Genomic DNA, 19,049 nt, shown 5'->3' with positions numbered 1-19,049 from the left:
TCTTGACACCCGACGGAGACATGATCCCCATCTCGCCTTGGCTGGTCCTCCTGGTGGTCGCAGGACCCCCTCGGGCGGCCGGGGAGGGGCTGCAGGACATCCTGGGGGGCCACGTTCCCAAGGTGAGTCGGGGAGCTTTGCTGGGTAGTGGGGAGCAACCACCTGGGAGATGGGTGTTTGGGAAGGTCTCGGGGGGCGCGCCTGGGCCCTGTATACCCCAGCCGTGCCTGGATCCGGCCTCAGGGCGTTTTGCGCCAGAGATCCCTCTGAGCATGTCCAGAGGGCTTATACAGCAACGCCGGAACCGGGGCAAATTGCCGCCCGCGTCATAGGATGGCGCGACGGAGGTTTCTAAAAGTAAGCCTGGCCTGGAGAATTTCCTCCCTCCCGTCCCGTAACACTAGAACTTTTTGGCTACACATTGGAAGAGTCAGGCCAGGCCAGGCCAAAGAAAGTCCCTTCTTCGCGCAGTTGAACTGTGGAACTCCCTGCCACAGGAGGAAGTGCAGGATTCTTCTGATGGGAGTGGCAAACTCCTCCTTCTTCCCTGACAGGAGACTGGGCTCGGGGTGGGCTGCGATCAGCCCCACATCTCCCACTGATGCTTTGGCTTCAGCCTCGGGGGACATTTCATGCTGGAGATCCCTCTGAGCATGTCCAGAGTGCCTACAGCAGTGCCAGGGAAAACAATGTCCGGCTCGTAGGATGGGGGAGGGATTAAGCTCTCTTTAAAGAAGAGAGGCACATGAAATAAACATCGGGGGGGCCCTTCGTAAAATGATTGTTCCACCCTCACAAAACCCCCGCCGCCTTTTCGCAACTGCGCCACAGGCAGGAGCCCGACAGGTGAAGTTTTCCCTGGAGGCTGTCTTCGCAAGGCATCATGGGGTTTGTAGTTTCCTCCCTGAAATGGAGAAGCAGTGGGTGATGGGAAATTGCTTCCCTCCACTTTTTACTGCTGCAGGCTGAGTTTTTGTAGAGTTTGGGAAGGGTTTTCCCCACAGGTCTCCTTATATTTTGAAAGTAAAGAACTGAAATCCTTGGTCCCTGCCATATTTTTTTTCCCCTGACAGGGGCTCCTAGCCCCTTTCACAGCTGTGCTGCCCTTCATCTGAAGATCACAGGGAGGTTTACAATATAAAAAGACAAAAATACATAACAAACAAAAACAATACCCCCCCTTCCCCAAAAAACACTGTGTTTATTTTTTGAAATAATAATTGCCTTACAGCTTTGTGGGGGAGGAGAGAGAAGGAAAAAGAGAAGCGGAAGGAAGGAAGGAAGGAAGGAAAGAAGGAAAAAGAAAGAAAGAAAGAACTAAAAATGTTAATTGAAGTGGTGGTATCTACCTACCTTTTTAAATAATAAAAGTAAAAATAAAAGGGTATATAAAAACCCCTTTGTGAGAATGTGGGGAAGGAAAAATCTATTGTTATTCACTAATCTGTTTTATTTTGTGTGTGTGTCTTTAAAAACAAAAAAAGGAAAAATAAAATAAAAACGACATTAGCAAAGACAGTAAGGTGAAATAGTAAAAAAATAGTGATGGTAATGATGGAAGGCCGGGGGGCAGACCCTGATAGATTCTCTCTCCCCCTCCCCCGATTTAATTTTAAAGATAATGATAATAATAATTAATAATAAAAGGAAGAGGAAATCGGGGCTGAAGCAGCGGTCCCAGGAAGTGGCCTGTGTTGGTTCAGGCCTCCTTGGTGGAAGAAGAAGAATAGGAAGGAAAGTTTGGGTCTTGGTGTCCCTTCCCCCATTTCCCCCTCTTTTCTTCCCAATCCAATACTCCGTGCAACACTAACGTCTCGCAACAAATGAAACTGATCTGTGGAAAACGCAATGCGCGTATTTCTGTAAACTAATAAATCTAATAATTATAATTATAATGAAAACAACAATGGCCTCTCAGCTAATCGAGCATAGCTGCTCTTCCTCACAGCCGGAAGGGGCTTTGATTGACTTACATCTAGTGGCCTCTGTTTGAGGGGCAAGTATATTATGGGGCCCCAGGGCCTTCCACAGCTGTGCCACAGGCAGAAATTCAACAGGTTAAACCCGCCATCTCCACTTCCTACTGACGAAAGCTTTATAGGTTGAAATTTCTGCCTATTGCACAATTTAAAGGGGTAGAAGCCCCCTTCCGGGTGGGTGGGTAAATGGAAATAAGGCGTCTTTTGTAGCTGTTTTGTTTGTTTGTTTGTTTGTTTAAGGCAAATAAGACGTAATTCTGCTTCCAAGAGTTAATTTTTCTTCCCCAGCGGAATTAACCCAGATTTCATTCCCACGAGACGCCACCGCAAGAAAGAAACGCCGGATTGACCACCATTCGGAGCTGCATCGAAAACCGAGCCCTGCTATTAATTAATTACAATTCGTTTTCTAAAGGAGTTTACGCAAGAAAATAAAATGTACATATTAAATTTTAACGGGGCAACATCGCCACCTTGTGGCGTCGAGGCGTAATGAACTCTGTGAATATTCTTTATTTGCAGCAGCAGCAACATCACCACCTACCGGCCAGTTCTGGTAATTCACCGGTTCCCTATCTCTTTTCCGGGTCGGTGCTGCCACCTAGTGGCCAGTGATGGTTAATGGCCATTATCTCTCTTCCCTCCAGTACGGCCAGTGCTTCCAGTCCGTCTCTGGAGAGGCAGGTGCTTTGAACCTTGGGCAGAGATGGGGAGACCCCTCCCCAACAGCCACATTGTCCATCGATCCACGCACGGTGACAAGGTAAGCGCTTGAGTCATGCCGCGAGGTCCTGAGAGCCATCGCGGCAGTGGCGTAGCAAGGTCAGTTGGTACCCGGTGCAGAAAATCCCCCCCCCCCCCGGCTGAAATTATTAAAAGATTTTCAGTGCGTTTATAAAACTGGTGGAATGGGACTGGCGGGGGGCAGGAAAGCGCCTCTGTGGCTTTAACAAGGGCAAGAAAAACAGGCGGAAATTGAACGGGCGCAGTATCTTTTGCCACAAGGATGAACTGATATGGGGTGGGGTCAGGCCGTAGCTCAAGTGGTAGAGCATCATGCAGAATGTCCCTGAGGGCTGGGATTTCTGAGAAAAACTCTGCTGCCAGTTAGTGTAGACAATACTGAGCTAGATATGGCTCTGCCTAAGACAGAAAGATAGGGGTGCCTGGCGTGCTCTGGTCCATGGGGTCACGAAGAGTCGGACACGACTGAACAACAACAGCAAAGACAGAGTCTTTGCACAAGAAGTAGCTGGTTCAGTTTTGGGCACCTCTCATTAAAGGACGGCAGGGGATACGGTAAATATCTCTTGGGAAATGTCTCTCAGGGAGACGTTAGGGAACCAATGCCAGTCAGAAGAGGCAATACTTGGAGAGATGGGCCAATGATCTGACTCGGAAGGAGAAAGCTTCATGAGGTTTGTGAGGCTTCACCTGTTGGATTTCTGCCTGCCTCGGAACAACCCTTTTTGTTGTTGTTCAGTTGTTCAGTCATGTCCGACTCTTCGTGACCCCATGGACCAGAGCACGCCAGGCACGCCTATCCTTCACTGCCTCTCGCAGTTTGACCAAACTCATGCTAGTCGCTTCGAGAACACTTTCCAACCATCTCATCCTCTGTCGTCCCCTTCTCCTTGTGCCCTCCATCTTTCCCAACATCAGGGTCTTTTCCAGGGAGTCTTCTCTTCTCATGAGGTGGCCAAAGTACTGGAGCCTCAACTTCAGGATCTGTCCTTCCAGTGAGCACTCAGGGCTGATTTCCTTCAGAATGGATAGGTTTGGTCTTCTTGCAGTCCATGGGACTCTCAAGAGTCTCCTCCAGCACCAGAATTCAAAAGCATCAATTCTCCGGCGATCAGCCTTCTTTATGGTCCAGCTCTCACTTCCGTACATTACTACTGGGAAAACCATAGCTTTAACTATACGGACCTTTGTCGGCAAGGTGATGTCTCTGATTTTTAAGATGCTGTCTAGGTTTGTCATTGCTTTTCTCCCAAGAAGCAGGCGTCGGAACAACCCTACCACCCTTCTTAAAAAAAACAACAACCAAGAAAACAAGGGAGGACAATTTTAGAGTTGAGATAACTCCTGAACCCCTAATAATAATAATAAATAATAATAATTATACCCCGCCCATCTGACTGGGTTGCTGCAGCCACTCTGGGCAGCTTCCAACATATATAAAAACACAATAAATCATTAAACATTGAAAAGCTACCTGCATTGCAGGGGGTTGGTCTAGATGACCCTCAGGGGTGCCTTCCAACTCTAACATTCTGGGATTAAGTGGGGCCTAGCTGATCTCAGCAGCTTCTGATTCCGTCTCCCCAGTGCCACCTCCTATTTCGACTTCCGCACCTTCGACCCGGAAGGCGTGATCTTCTACGGGGACATGAGCCCCGGAGTCAACTGGTTCGTCCTGGCTCTGCGCAACGGCAAACCCGAAATCCAGATCCACAACACCGTGACGAACGTCACCGTTTCCGGGGGGCGGTGCATCAACGACGGCCAGTGGCATCGGGTATGGGGTGTGTGTGTGTGTGTGTGTTCCTGTGACAGATGCAAAGTTTAGGTAGACGAAGACGCAACTCACTCTGCACACACAGCCCCCCCCCTGAAATGCCCCAAATGTTGGGGCACGACCCACAAGTGGTCTCGGACTGGGAGGTGCCAGGGAGGAATGGAGCCGGTGTGGTGCCAGTTATCAGGAACTAAACCGGCAGTCCCCAAACCATTACGAGCCCCTGACCCCTTGGCTTCATAAACCAACCCCACATTTGTTCAGGTGAAGGTAAAGGGACCCCTGACCGTTAGGTCCAGTCGCGGACGACTCTGGGGTTGCGGCGCTCATCTCGCTTTATTGGCCGAGGGAGCCGGCGTACAGCTTCCGGGTCATGTGGCCAGCATGACTAAGCCGCTTCTGGCGAACCAGAGCAGCGCACGGAAACGCCGTTTACCTTCCCACCGGAGCGGTACCTATTTATCTACCTGCACTTTGCGCTTTCAAACTGCTAGGTGGGCAGGAGCAGGGACCGAGCAACGGGAGCTCACCCCGTTATTGCGGGGATTCGAACCGCCGACCTTCTGATCAGCAAGCCTAAGAGGCTCCGTGGTTTAGACCAGTGTTTTTCAACCACTGTTCCGCGGCACACTAGTGTGCCGCGAGATGTTGCCTGGTGTGCCGTGGGAAAAATTGAAAAATTCGAAAGATTTTTTAAAAACAGCCAAACAGACCCAGGTTGCGCACTGAATAAAGTATTTTATAATTTTTCATATTTCTGTTTACTTACTATTTCATAATAAAGTAATTATAAAATGCTTTCTTTGTTTTTATTTGATTCCTATTCAAGAGAATTACTTTATATATAGTCAATATAGGCACAGAGTTAAATTTTTTAACATTTTCTAATGGTGGTGTGCCTCGTGATTTTTTTCATGAAACAAGTGCGCCCTTGTCCAAAAAAGGTTGAAAAACACTGGTTTAGACCACAGCACCACCCGCGTCCCATTTGTTCATAACCCACTTTAAAACTGTTGAGTTTAACTAATTCAACAAAATGGATCCAGGGGTGCCAGCGTTTCAAAGTCTGGGTGCCACTTGCCGCCCCCTTGCTTCTTAGCGCCCCCCTAGGTAAGCCCACCGCCCTCCAGGGGGTGCCACCCATTTTGATCTAAAGGAAGGCGGAGGGCTGGAGCTCCGTGCGAGAGCATCTGGGTCCCAGGTTCAGTTCCTGACAACTGCAGGTAGGGCTGGGAGAGGTATCAGCGGAAACCCCGGAAATCTGCTGCCAGTCAGTGTGTAGACAGTGACCTGGCTCTGAATAAGGCAGCTTGGCCCCTTTGCAAACACCCCAATAAACACAGCCCCTTGGCTATTTGCTTCTGATCAAAAAGCCTCTGAGTTAATTGAGCAACACTAAAGCGCATTGAAGGGCACGGTTCATATTAAAATCGGAGGACTTTTGTTCCGCTCTTCGGGGGGAAAGGGGGCTCCCAGAGATGTCTGCAAATGTCAGTGGCAAAGCGCTCCCTGTTCTTAGTCTTACAGTCTCAAGCTGCTTTCACAATTTTTGGGGGTCTGTTTTTGAAGTGGGATCTTTGCCTTTTGCGCACACGCGTGAATTCATGCGTAGTCTCTGCATGTCATAACTGACATTCCAGTCCATATCTCTCTCCCCATTTGTGCTTTAGTTCAGATCTCCCTTTTCTGGGGGGAACCTGCTACGATTAAAAAATAACAACAACCCATTTGCGACAGCTCAGCGACCTGTTTGGGATATTTAAGCCTCCCATGTGGAAGACATGGCACAAGAGGGAAAGGAGTGGGGAGGGAGGAGGAAAAAAGAAAACCCCAGCACTCTTCCCCAGCTTACAGAGTGACGACGCACCTATACAATATCAACCGCCCTTGTTCCTGCCAGGGGAGAGAGACAAGGAAAGGGGGCATTTCGAGCCTTTTCTGTTCCTAACGCCTCCCTGCTCCGCTCGACAGATCATGGCGAAGAACGAGGGGCACACCGTCCTGCTGGCAGTGGACGGCGATGACCAGCTGACCCTCAACCACGTCTCCGAAGCCATCGTGGAGGCCCCTGTCTTCGCCCTGCGCATTGGCGTCGGGGGCTTGCTGATCCCCACGGAGGAGCTCCTTGTCCCAGTAAGAGAGCCTGCCCCCCTCCTTGTACGCTAGAAGGGGCTGCAGCTGGTGGCCGGAGCTCCTTGGCACAGGTGTGGCTGGAGGAGCCAACAGTAGGTGGCGCCAGAGGGAGCGGTTTCTGCAGCAGGATCCCCGTCTCCGGCAGCACAGAGCTGAATGGTTTGCTGGGGCTGCAATATCTGGAGATTGGTCCTCTGGGCAGGGCCAAGCATCGCTGTGGAATTGGGGTGTGTGTGTGCTTCTTGAAAATATTGGGGGGCTGCCCCCCGGCCTCCCCCCCCAGATGGTGTCCCTGGCTCCCTCTGGTGGTGGAGGCTAGAAAGAACACCAGGCATGGGCAGAGTCAATGTTGGATGGATGGATGGAGGGTTTCTGAGAATCCTACACTGTTCTTCGTCCAAACAGATCCCGGGACAGAGCGCAGGAACACCATTCCTATCCGTTTAATATTTATTTTTTTATTAAACAAAACAAAGCAAAGATACGGTTTCAACACAAGGTTGGACACATTATCTTTGAACTTGCTGTTCCAAAAGAAGTCCAAAAAGTACCCCTTTTTCCATATCTCAGTCAGTGGAACATTTCGGAGTCGTGGGTTCGAGATCCACGTTGGGCAAAAGATTCCCGCATTGCAGGGAGTTGGGCTAAATGACCCCTGGGATTTTGTGATTCGTAACCCTGCGAGGCTGGTTTATACGTGTTATTTTGTAGTAAACCAGCTTAATCAAAGTTACTATGGGCCAAATTTTCTCAATCCGTTCAGATATAGCAGGAAATACGCTCCCCCCCCATTTTTATTTTTTATTTTAAGCTTTTACAATCTTAGCAGCATTTGTAAGGTTAAACATTATAATTGTACTAAAGCGTCATAATAAATCTGCTCACGTACCATCGGAGCAGCAGAAGCCAGATTTGACTTTCTGTCGCGGCAGCTGCCTCCGCAGAAGAAGAATTAGCTGCGCCCCGAGGCAGAAGAAATCTGGACGGCCATAACATTCCCTTAATCTCTACGGTGAAAAGCAAAACGCAATTTCCTCCAGCAACGGTGCGAGAGACCGTTGCCTATCACGACAGTCCCACAAATAAATGGGGAGTGGGGATAGATTACGTGAAACTAGGAGCGCAAAGTAGTCTAGAAAACCCGCACTCAGAGGAGGGGTGGGTGGGTTATTTTGAAATGAATTGCTGCTAGCAATGCACCCAAAGGTCATCCAGTCCAACCCCCTGCGATGCAGGAATCTCAACTAAAGCATCCCTGACAGGTGGCCATCCAACCTCTGCTTAAAAACCTTGAGAGCCGGCGTGGTGTAGTGGTTAAGAGCGGTGGACTTGTAATCTGGTGAACCGGGTTCGCTTCCCCGCTCCTCCACATGCAGCTGCTGGGTGACCTTGGGCTGGTCACACTTCTCTGAAGTCTCTCAGCCTCACTCACCTCACAGAGTGTTTGTTGTGGGGGAGGAAGGGAAAGGAGAATGTTAGCCGCTTTGAGACTCCTTCGGGTAGTGATAAAGCGGGATATCAAATCCAAACTCCTCCTCCTCCTCCTCCTCCTCCTCCTTCTTCTAGGAAGTCCGTTCCACTGTCGAACGGCCCTTACTACCAGAAAATTATCCCTGGTGTTTAGTCAGAATCTCCTTTCTTGAAACTTGAAGCCACTGATTCGGGTCCTACCCTCCGGAGCAGGTGAAAGCAAGATTGCTCCATCTTCCATGTGATACACCTTCAGACATTTGAAGATGGATCTCATATCTCCTCTTGGTCTCCTCCAATCAAAACCACACCCAGCTCCTTCAACCGTTCCTCATCAGGCTTGGTTTCCAGGCCCCTGGTCATCTTGGTCACCCTCCTCTACGCACCTTCCAGCTTGTCAAAATCCTTCTTAAATTGTTGCACCCCAAACTGGACACAGGACTCCAGGTGGGGGTCTGACCAAGGCAGAGTAATGCAATATTATGACTTCCCTTGACCTGGACCAGGGGTCAGCAAACTTTTTCAGCAGGGGGCCGGCCCACTGTCCCTCAGACCTTGTGGGGGGCCGGACTATATTTTGAAAATAATAATAATGAACGAATTCCTATGCCCCACAAATAACCCAGAGATGCATTTTAAATAAAAGGACACATTCTACTCATGGAAAAACACGCTGATTCCCGGACCGTCTGCTGGCCGGATTGAGAAGGCGATTGGCCCGGATCCGGCCCCCGGGCCTTAGTTTGCCTTCCCATGGGTTAGAAAAGGCTTCCTCAACCTTGGCCCTCCAGATGTTTTGGGACTACAACTCCCATCATCCCTAACTAACAGGACCAGTGGTCAGGGATGATGGGAATTGTAGTCTCAAAACATCTGGAGGGCCAAGTTTGCCTATGCCTGCTCTAGATCAGGCTTCCTCAACCTCGGCCCTCCAGGTGTTTTTGGCCTACAACTCCCATGATCCCTAGCTAGAAGGACCAGTGGACAGGGATGATGGGAATTGTAGTCCCCGGGACTTAGTTTGCCTACCCATGAAGTGGACACGAGGCATTTGTTGATGCAGCCAAGAATAGCATTAGCTCTTTATGCCGCAGCACCACACCACTGTGATCCCCTCGGACCCCTGGGTCCCTTTCCTCACGCGCTGCTGTCAAGCTGGGTGCCCCCCCCCCACCCTATATCTCCACACCCGGTTCTTCCTGCCTAAGCGCAGAATCTGTTTCTCTCTCCCTGCCCTTCACTCTCTTTTGCTCCCTTTGCCCCCCCCCCCAGCTGAACCCGGCCATGGACGGCTGCATGAGGCGATGGAACTGGCTGAACAAGAGCACCGAGTGGCTGGAAGGGACGTCCCTGGAGGACAAAGACACCAAGGTCTGCTTCCCCACCGTCCGCAGGGGGAGTTTCTTCCCAGGGAATGGACTGGCCACCTTCTCTCTCTCAGGTACCAGCCGGGCAGGACCCCCCCCCCGAGTCTCTCACACCCCCAGTTCCAGCCCTAGATCTCTTTTCCCTTGAGCAGCTGAACAGCAAAAGCCACAGAACTTCCTTGCGACGGTGAGCAATCCTGACACAGGTTGCCTTAAGACAGAAGTCGGCAACCTAAGGCCCACGGGCCACAAGCGGCCCACGGGGGTCGTTTAACCGGCCTACGAGGCGTCCCCGAACCGAGCCACCTGCTCGGTGAGTCCCCATGCGCTGTGCTAAAGCAGAACAGCACAGCATGGGGGACTCACTTCTGCTGCACCGGAAATCATGTCTGCACAGACGCTGGAAATCGTGGGCATGCGCGATCTGGCCCACGGAAGGATCTCTGCTGGAATGAACCGGGCCAGGCGAGGTAAACCTTGCTGACCCTTGCCTTAAGACCAGGCTGCCGCAATGCCCTCACTGTGGGGCTTCCCTCGCGCTCGATCTGGAAGCTGGTGTGATTACGGGATGCTGCGGCCCGATTGCTGCCTGGAGAGAGGCCTTGTCAGCGTTTAACACCTGTGCTCAGAGATCTGCTGCCAGACCGAGTTCAGGGTGTTCCTCTCAGCATAAAGCTGTGCCTTGGTTCGCGAACGCCTTGCGAGTCGAACGTTCTGGCTCCCGAACGCTGCAAACCTGGAAGCGAATGTTTTGGTTTGCAAACGTTCCTTGGAACCCGAACGTCCGACGGGGCTTCTGATTGGCTGCAGGAGCTTCCTGCAGCCAACCAGAAGCCACGCCTTGGTTTCTTAATGTTTTGGATGTCGAACGGACTTCTGGAACGGATTCCGTTCGACTTTGGAGGTACCGCTGTACAAATCCTCAAACCACATGGGAACACTTTACCCTCGAGATTACATGGCCCCCATCTCTCCTCACTCTTGGGATAAAGCCACACTATCCATTTAAAGCGTAAAGGTAAAGGGACCCCTGACCATTAGGCCCAGTCGCGGACGACTCTGGAGTTGCGGTGCTCATCTTGCTTTACTGGCCGAGGGAGCCAGCGTTTGTCTGCAGACAGCTTCCGGGTCATGTGGCCAGCATGACTAAGCCGCTTCTGGCAAACCAGAGCAGTGCACGGAAACGCCGTTCACCTTCCCACCAGAGTGGTACCTATTTATCTACTTGCACTTTGACGTGCTTTCGAACTGCTAGGCGGGCAGGAGCAGGGACCGAGCAACGGGAGCTCACCCCGTCGCAGGGATTCGAACCGTTGTATAATTTGGGTGACCTCCCACTGGCGGGATTAAAGGTTCAGCAGTTCTTTTCTCTCTTTTTTCTGCTTCCAAAGTCTTATTTATTCCAGTCTTATTATCCTATTCCCTTGTTCAACAGCTGCGATGTTTGTGACTTCCACTCGTATTAACCTATTCCGTAATTGATTAATCCACCAGTGAAGATCTACATCCCTTCATCCTGCGTGCAATAATTATTTCTCCATGTTTTTTCTTCCCCAAAAATGCTGTGTTGATCCAGTCGTTGTCTCTTCTCTCAATTATGAAGTAACCTGAGACTCTCTTTCTCTATTCCCCCGCAACCCTCACCCTCCAGGCCTCCCTACCGGAGTCATCTCTGCCAACCGGAGCTGGTCCCTGACTGTGGAGATGTGGATCGGGGCCGCCCCACAGTCAGCGCCCTTGCTGGCCACCTCCGCTTTCCCCCTGCGCTTAAGCCTGCATCGCACGGTGAGACCCCTGAGGAGGGGGGGGGGACGGAAGAGGCAGGGACGTGGCCCCCCAAAACAGCACCGCCGGGACCCCAGAGACCATGAAATAATGGAAACGTGGGTGTACGAAATGCAAAAGGCATTGGCCGCACGTGAACCGCACGTTCAACAAAGAGTTTTGATGCAGGGGGAACTGTCATGGCTTCCTTCTCCAGAGAATTCTGGGAGCTGTAGTTTCTTGAGGGTGCTGGGATTTGTTAGGAGGCCTCCCCTATCTCCGCTTGCAGAGCTACGTTTCCCAGAGTTCCCTGGGAAGAGGGATGGGTGATTAAACCACTCTGGCCAACGTGGCCATTCTCCCATCAGCCCTTGCAACACAGGTGTGCTGGCTCGGAATGATGGGAGTTGTAGTCCAAAAGGGATGGAAGACCCCAGGTTGGGCTGTGGACCAATCGCTCCGGTGTGACTCCACCAAGCATCTCGCCAAAGATGCATGGGAGAGCCTACGTGGGTTGGAGGGAAATCTCTGGTCATGGTACCGGCCAACACCCACCTTGGGGGGGACGGGACATCAGCTGGGCCCTGGGATTTCGCCACCAGCCATCTATTTCCTGCCCGTCATGTGTTCATGAGTTCCAGAGATCTTTCTCGGATGGGCAGGTTCCTAACCTCCTGCCGTTTCTCTCTCCCCCGCCAACGTTTTGTGCTCCAGGATCTGACGGCTCACCTGGGGAACAAGACGGTCCTTCAGGTGCCCTTCCCCCCGGGGGGCTGCCTAGACGCCCCCCTCCACCTGAGCATCACCCCGTCCCACGCCACGCTGCGCCTGGGCGACGCGGAGACCTCGAAGCCCACCCCGAAACTGGATTTCGAAAGCCTGAAGCACATCTGGCTGGGGAAAAAGGGGGGCTTCGTCGTCGGGGGGCTGCCTGGTACGTGCCCCCCTAAGAAGTGTGTGTGTCCCTACCGCAAAGGGCGGGGAATCTCGGCTCCAGGATGTGGCCCCCAGACCTCTCCACCTGGCCCTCTGAACCTCCCCCTAGGCTGCACCCCTTACCATCCCCCTGGAGGAGTTTTTACCTGGCCAGAAATGCCCCTTCCTTGCCGGAATGGAGGCTAGAGAAAGCTGTGTACAAAGGTGCAATTTACATCCCTTGCTCCGCCCACATTTGCCTGTGGCCCCGCCCACCGCTGCCATGTGGCCCTTGGATGGCAGCCCAGGCGGGAACGTGGCCCTCGGTCTGCAAAAGGCTCCCCCGGGCTCCCTGCTTTACCATTTTCGTTCTAGTCCAAACCCGCGCGTTGTTTTCCAGCATGATTTTATATCCCGCTCTAATTTTTAAAAAATAATATTACAGTGGTACTATAATTCTCACACGCCTTGGTACTCAAACAACTTGGAACCCAAACAGCTGCAAACCCAGAAGTAAGTGTTCCGGTTTGCAAACATTTTCCGGAAGCCGAACATGCTCCGTTTCGAGTGTTACACTTCCGTTTTGAGTGTTTCGCTGAGGTCTGCCTGTTTTTGCTATTTATTTTGCGTTTTTGTTTTCACGGCTCTGTTCTTGTGACCGTGTGGAACCCGGTTCATCCACTGATGGATTGGTTGTGTGACCGCAGCACATTGTTTACTGCTTTCATTTCATGGATCGGGGCCATTCCATTGTCACGGGTGGGACACTTTGACCATGTTTTTTGGTATTCACACATGTGTAACAATGTAAATATACATAAAAATTAACAACCAAAATTTAAACTATGTTCTTAATAAGATGCTGAACATTTTACTCATTTTTTATTATTTTTATGGATATTTTTGACAATTTTATTAAATGTTAAAAGTGTTGTCACGGGTGGGACAAAAAAAGGACATGGAGCTTGAGATAAGTTTGATTTATGGAAAAACTCTGTGAGTTGGGAGGTGAATCAATGATAAACTCAGCATATCTATTTAAATCAATGTTTATTGGTTACAACTATGCAATCAGGAATTAAGTTTAAGAAATTTAACGATACAAAATTAAGGAAAAAATGCTGTCACGGGTGGGACAATCATCAGAAAACTTTTAACTTGAACACTTCTGTGAAGACTACGTGGGTGGACTTTTGAAAAGAAGGTCCATAAAATAAACTTCTTTTGTCTTAAGCTTTTAAAAAAATGGTTAGACTGCACGTTTGGAATCTTCCTCACCAAAGTCCAGCGCTCATCTAGCATTCTTATCAGGCTCATTTTTCAAGGAATGGCCCATCGGTGGTCTCGTTAGAGAGTTAAAATTCGTGTTTAAATGGCTGATTTTAGGGGTTGTTTTTAAAAGTCTGGCACGGATTAACCCGTTTTGCGTCACTTTCCATTGGAAAGCAGCACGCCTTAGTTTTGGAACGCTTTGGTTTTGGAACGGACTTCCGGAATGGATCAAGTTTGAGAACCAAGGGAACACTGTACCTGTTTTTTGACTGTGTGCCCTCCTGCGGTGGCAGCCAGCTGATTAATAGGGCATTTGGTGCAAAAAAAAAAATGTGGTCTTTGTGGGGGGTGAATGGCATAGCCCATCGGTGTATATAAATAATCTTCCTCGTGATACCCATCCACCCACTCTGTTCCATTTCTATTCCGATGCAGGACAGGAAAAATCCCCGCTGGCCCAGGAGAGGAATTTCTTCCGGGGCTGCCTGCGTGGGATCCGGGTTCAAGGCCACGAGCTGGACTTTGACGAGGTGCAATCTAGGAGCAACTCTATCTGGCCCCACAGCTGCCCTGGAGCCGACGTAGGCCGGGCCAAGGCGGAGCAAGAGGAGTAGGGAGCACGTCGCCGGCGCATCTTTTCCCGCGGAGTCGCCCTCCTTTTCCCAAGCAAAAGCGCACCCAGCCGTCTCCTGCCCCCCCGTCCCCCGCTCACTAAGGCCCCCTTTGCACATTTAACGCACAACCAGGCCTCTCTCAATGCTCATGGCTTCTTCCCCCAAGGGATCCTGGGAAATGTAGTTTGCCATGGGTGCCGAGGACAGGAGAGACAGGATGCCGGTGCGACATGTCCAGACCAGCTTCCTCTTCTCACGGCGGCCACGAGCAGGATCCGAGTGCGAGAGTCGCTATCCCCTTCTGCGGTGTCCAGCCAACGGTATTCAGAAGCCTTGCTAGGGCCTGTGGGGTCAGCGCATAGCCATTGCGGAAGGAGCCCTGGACAGCTCTCTCCTCCGTGAGGGTTGTGAAGGCCGTCTGTCATAGAATCCTAGAGTTGGAAGAGACCCCAAGGGCCATCCAGTCCAACCCCCTGCCAAGCAGGAAACACCATCAAAGCATTCCTGACAGATGACTGTCAAGCCTCCGCTTAAAGACTGGACACAGAACTGGACACAGTATTCCAGGTGAGGTCTGACCAGAGCGGAATATAGTGGTACTATTACCTCCCTTGATCTAGACGCTATACTCCTATTGATGCAGCCCAGAACTGCATTGGCTTTTCTAGCTGCTGCATCACACTGTTGACTCATGTCAAGTTTGTGGTCTACCAAGACTCCTAGATGTCATGGATGCTTTAGCTGGGAATCCTGCATTGCAGGGGGTTGGAATAGATGACCCTCGGGGGTCCCTTCCGACTCTACGATTCTATGATTCCAAGGAGACCCTATACCCCTCAGAGACTTACAAATCCCATAGCTGGTGGTTAAACTACTCTGCGAATGGTTGCTCTGTGAACAGAGGTCCCTCCTTTTTCTTTTTTTTAAATTTTATTTTGACAAAGTAATCGTCATAAATAAATGAGAATAAAAATGTGCACCCAACACCCCCGAGGCCATTCCGTTGTAGCTATCCAACCTCCCAAAATTTCAACCCCTCTTGCGATGGTTTGACCCCCTTCCGTTTTGACGCTACAAATTCTACAAACACCTTCCGTATCTCCTCAAAATCATTTCTCCTGTGTATTCCCCGTCCTACCTTAACAGCGCGTGTTAATTTATCATAAATAGCTGTACCCCACATCTCTTTTTACCATTCTTCCCTTTTATATTCCCCTTGCCCCTTCCGCTTCCTAGCTATAATAATTTGTGCAGCTGTCAATAAATTTGTGAGCACGTCCTTCCTAGCCTGTGAACCTTCCACCCCATCGTAAATTAATAATAATGCTATTATCGTAAATTGATAATAATGCTGCCTCTGGACTTTCTGTCATTTTTAACCCAGTGATTTCTGTTATCTCCTTCGCCAAAAAAAATTGTACATATTTACGCCCCCACCACATGTGAACGTAATTCCCTGTTTCCTGGCATCCCAGAGGTGTCTCCTAAGGACTCTCAGCACCCTTAACAAACTACAGCTCCCAGGATCCTTTGGGGGAGGGGACACTGTTTAAAGTGGCATGATTCTGCATTAAATGCACAGTGCAGACGAGGCCTCAGTCCGATACGTTGTTGTGCGATTGCTGAGTGGCTGGGAACGGCCTGAGCAGATTTCGGTTGTGATTGTGGGCAGTTGTGCGAGGTTTTGCGTGTGTGTTGTGTGTAGGGACAGGGCGGCGATTGAATCTGGCGGTCTCAGCTTCCTTTCCTTTCATGGTTTTTCCACACACACCCCAGTCCTAAACTCGGTGCTACCCATTTTTACGGCAGTCTGCCATTTTTAAAAAGAAAAGAAATCCTTGTGGAAATTCATCAGCATCTCGGTGCAAATTTAATTTCATGTACACGTGTGTTTTTTTAATGCTGTTTTGCTTGATACAGACATTTTTGCAAAGCGATTTCCCCTAATTTAGTGCAATTTGGAGAGATATGTTATATATACACACATATATACACACACACATTTATGTATATGCATTTATATGCACAATTTAGCTTAGTACAGTATGTACGCATTGTTTCTCCTGTACACGTTTCTTGGCCGGAGAGAACGGCATTGCAAACTCAAAAAGAGAAATACGAATTTCAAAGGATGGTTGTGTTTCTGTTTGCATAGCATTTTTGGAGTAGCTAGGTTCTCCTTTGAATTATGGTGCTGGAGGAGACTCTTGAGAGTCCCATGGACTGCAAAAAGATAAAACCTATCAATTCTGAAGGAAATCAGCCCTGAGTGCTCACTGGAAGGGCAGATCCTGAAGCTGAGGCTCCAGTACTTTGGCCACCTCATGAGAAGAGAAGACTCCCTGGAAAAGACCCTGATGTTGGGAAAGATGGAGGGCACAAGGAGAAGGGGATGACAGAGGATGAGATGGTTGGACAGTGTTCTCGAAGCTACTAGCATGAGTTTGGCCAAACTGCGGGAGGCATTGGAGGATAGGGGTGCCTGGCGTGCTCTGGTCCATGGGGTCACGAAGAGTCGGACACGACTGAACGACTGAACAACAACAGGTTCTCCTTTAAATGCAAACTGAATTGAATCTCTCCCCAGTCCCTTCTGGGTGTGGGAACTAGCCCCTGGCAAGTGAAAATTTCTCCTGGGTTTGACTGAACTTAGCCTACCCAAGAGAGTGACTGTATAAAAAGGACGCAGAGGGCCGCCGTAGATCATTCACCCCACTCCTATTTACTCAGGAGTAAGCCCCGCTGTTCTCAATGGGATGCGTAGGATTGCAACTCGGCCCTCCAGCTGTTTTGGGACTACAACTCCCATCATCCAGTGGCCAGGGATGATGGGAATTGTAGTCCCAGAACAGCTGGAGGGCCGAATTTGGGGATGCCTGCGCTAGGCAGCGCAATCATATTGCCTGTTTGCTCAGAAGTAAACCCTGGAGTGGGGCTTTAAACCCCCCCTCCAAGTCACAATTCTTGGTGACAAAATTGGAGTCCCTTTGAAAACCTGAGAATATGCTGCGTGGACCTGCTCTGTGGACAACCCTGCAAGGTTGTTGTGGTCGGGACCCAGATGTGCGATTGCAGCCGAAGTCCCTTTTGATTCAAACTCTTCATCTTTGCTGGGACTGCAGCATTTAACTGAGTACGTAATAGGAATAACAGATCTGTTACAAGAGTGTTCCCAATTAACTGGGCTCTTTGGTGCCTTTTAAAAAAACAACAGCAGCACCCAATTGTTTCTAATACAGGTCCTTAAATCAGAAGAGCCTCTTGAATCAGGCCAGCGGGCCATCGTGTTCAGCATCCTGCTACTCACAGTGACTATTATGGGAAACCCCACAAACAGGATTCGAACGCAAGATCCCTCTCCCCTCCTGTGGTTTCCAGCAACTGGGATTCAGGAGCATTGCTGCCTCTGACCGTTGAGGCAGAGCATAGAGACATCCTGGCTTGTAGCCTTCGATAGCCCTCTCCTCCATTAATTTGTCCAATCCCCTTTTAAATCCATCCGAGTCGGTGTCCACCCATGCAGCCTCCTGTGGCAGGGAGTTCCACCGTTCAACTACATCCCGCGTGAAGGACTTTCTTGGAATCTTCCAACAACAGGAGAACGGAGGGTGCCTTAAAAAGAGTAGGGTGCCTCTAATTCTCTCTCTCACACACCTCTAGGTAGCTCCATGAATGTGTGACCCCGAAATTCTGGATCCCCCAAACCAATACCAAAATTCAGCAAACCCCGCATTTCGTGCCGCCACCCCCAAACTGCATAATTGACAAGTCAGGGTCACAAGTTAATGCCAATTTTTTTTTTTCCAAACTTACCGGATCGATTCCAAGCAGGTGCCGAGGTTTTGTGTTAGTTCAGTGCCGCAAACCCTGCTTTTGATGCCGCCCTCCCCCCAAAAACTGAGCCTGTCTATGTTTTGGACCACATCCGCCAGGCCGAGAGGCGAAACCGTCGAGCTTATATGACCCTCGCTGTCCCTTCCAACTCTACGACTTGTGGGGAGAGGCCGGGAGCTTTCTAGGGCCCAGATTCCCTGCCCTATTTCCGCCAGAGATCCCCCCCAACCGGGCTTTCCGGCTTTGGATTGGTCAGCAGACATTTGGTGGCAAAGCTCGAAGCCCATGAGGACTAGAAACCTGCGTTGAAAGGGAGGCGAGAGCAGGGGCGGAGCAAGGTGGGTGCGGTGGATGCGGGCGGCCCTGGGTGTCATCTCCGAAGGGGGGTGACATTCGGCGCGCAGCCCACCCGCGACTCCCACCTACCCCAAGCCGTCAGGGGGGGGAAGGGGGGAAGTTGCGCTGCTTTTCACCGCTTTGTTTTGACAGTCCCACGCTCCCGGAGGATGGAGGGAAGGAGAGGAACAGAAGCTCTCTCAACTAAGGACCCAAACCCTGCTACTTCCCCCCCCCAAAAATCCTCAACTACTTTGGCCAACCCTCCCTTAAAAACTCAACAACTTTGGTCAATCCTTCAACAACAACTGGCAACGACAATGGGTAGATCACAGCCAGTCTTTTTATACTGTGAGTTGATCTCAGTCTCTTGGGAGTCTGACTAGATTTCAGGGGGGCGGGCGGACAATAAATTTTCTGCACCGGATACCACCTCACCTTGCTACGCCACTGGGCGAGAGATCTAGGCTTGCCGGGATGCTGAGCTCAGCACTCGCTTCCAGTTCCCCGCCTGTTGCGTAGAAAGCTGCTGTTTCGGATCAGACTGTCAGTCGACATCGCTCAGTACTGTCAACGCTGATTGCCGGCAGGTCCCCAGAAGATTTAGGAATTGGGGGGGGGGGTGTCTCTCTGCTCTTTCCCTGTTCATAGGCCAGCCTTGGAGTGACATTAAAATGTTTCATTCCCTTTGCAGGGGGTAGGAGTAAATGAACCTTTGGGTCCCTTCCAACTCTTTGATGATTCTGTGACTTGATGCTTAGATTTTCTAGAATGCAAATGGCACCCGCTATTACTAGGAGGGGACGCGGGTGGCGCTGTGGGTTAAACCACAGAGCCTAGGGCT

General features: G+C 50.5%; 1 protein-coding gene across 1 annotated transcript; it reads left to right on the top strand.

The window, feature by feature from the left end:
- SHBG (sex hormone binding globulin) lies at nt 1–14,035 on the top strand. The gene is made up of 8 exons (XM_033170265.1): nt 1–122; nt 2,627–2,742; nt 4,311–4,500; nt 6,472–6,633; nt 9,376–9,544; nt 11,122–11,255; nt 11,949–12,168; nt 13,857–14,035. The coding sequence occupies exons 1-8, from the start codon at nt 21–23 to the stop codon at nt 14,033–14,035; spliced, it is 1,272 nt and encodes a 423-aa protein (XP_033026156.1). The 5' UTR covers nt 1–20.
- Nucleotides 14,036–19,049: the final 5,014 nt, after the last annotated feature.

The sequence above is a fragment of the Lacerta agilis genome, chromosome 14, assembly GCF_009819535.1.
Source record: "Lacerta agilis isolate rLacAgi1 chromosome 14, rLacAgi1.pri, whole genome shotgun sequence".
Classification (NCBI taxonomy): domain Eukaryota; kingdom Metazoa; phylum Chordata; class Lepidosauria; order Squamata; family Lacertidae; genus Lacerta; species Lacerta agilis.
The sequence above is the reverse complement of the archived record's forward strand: the minus strand, read 5'-3'. Positions and strand labels throughout refer to the sequence as shown.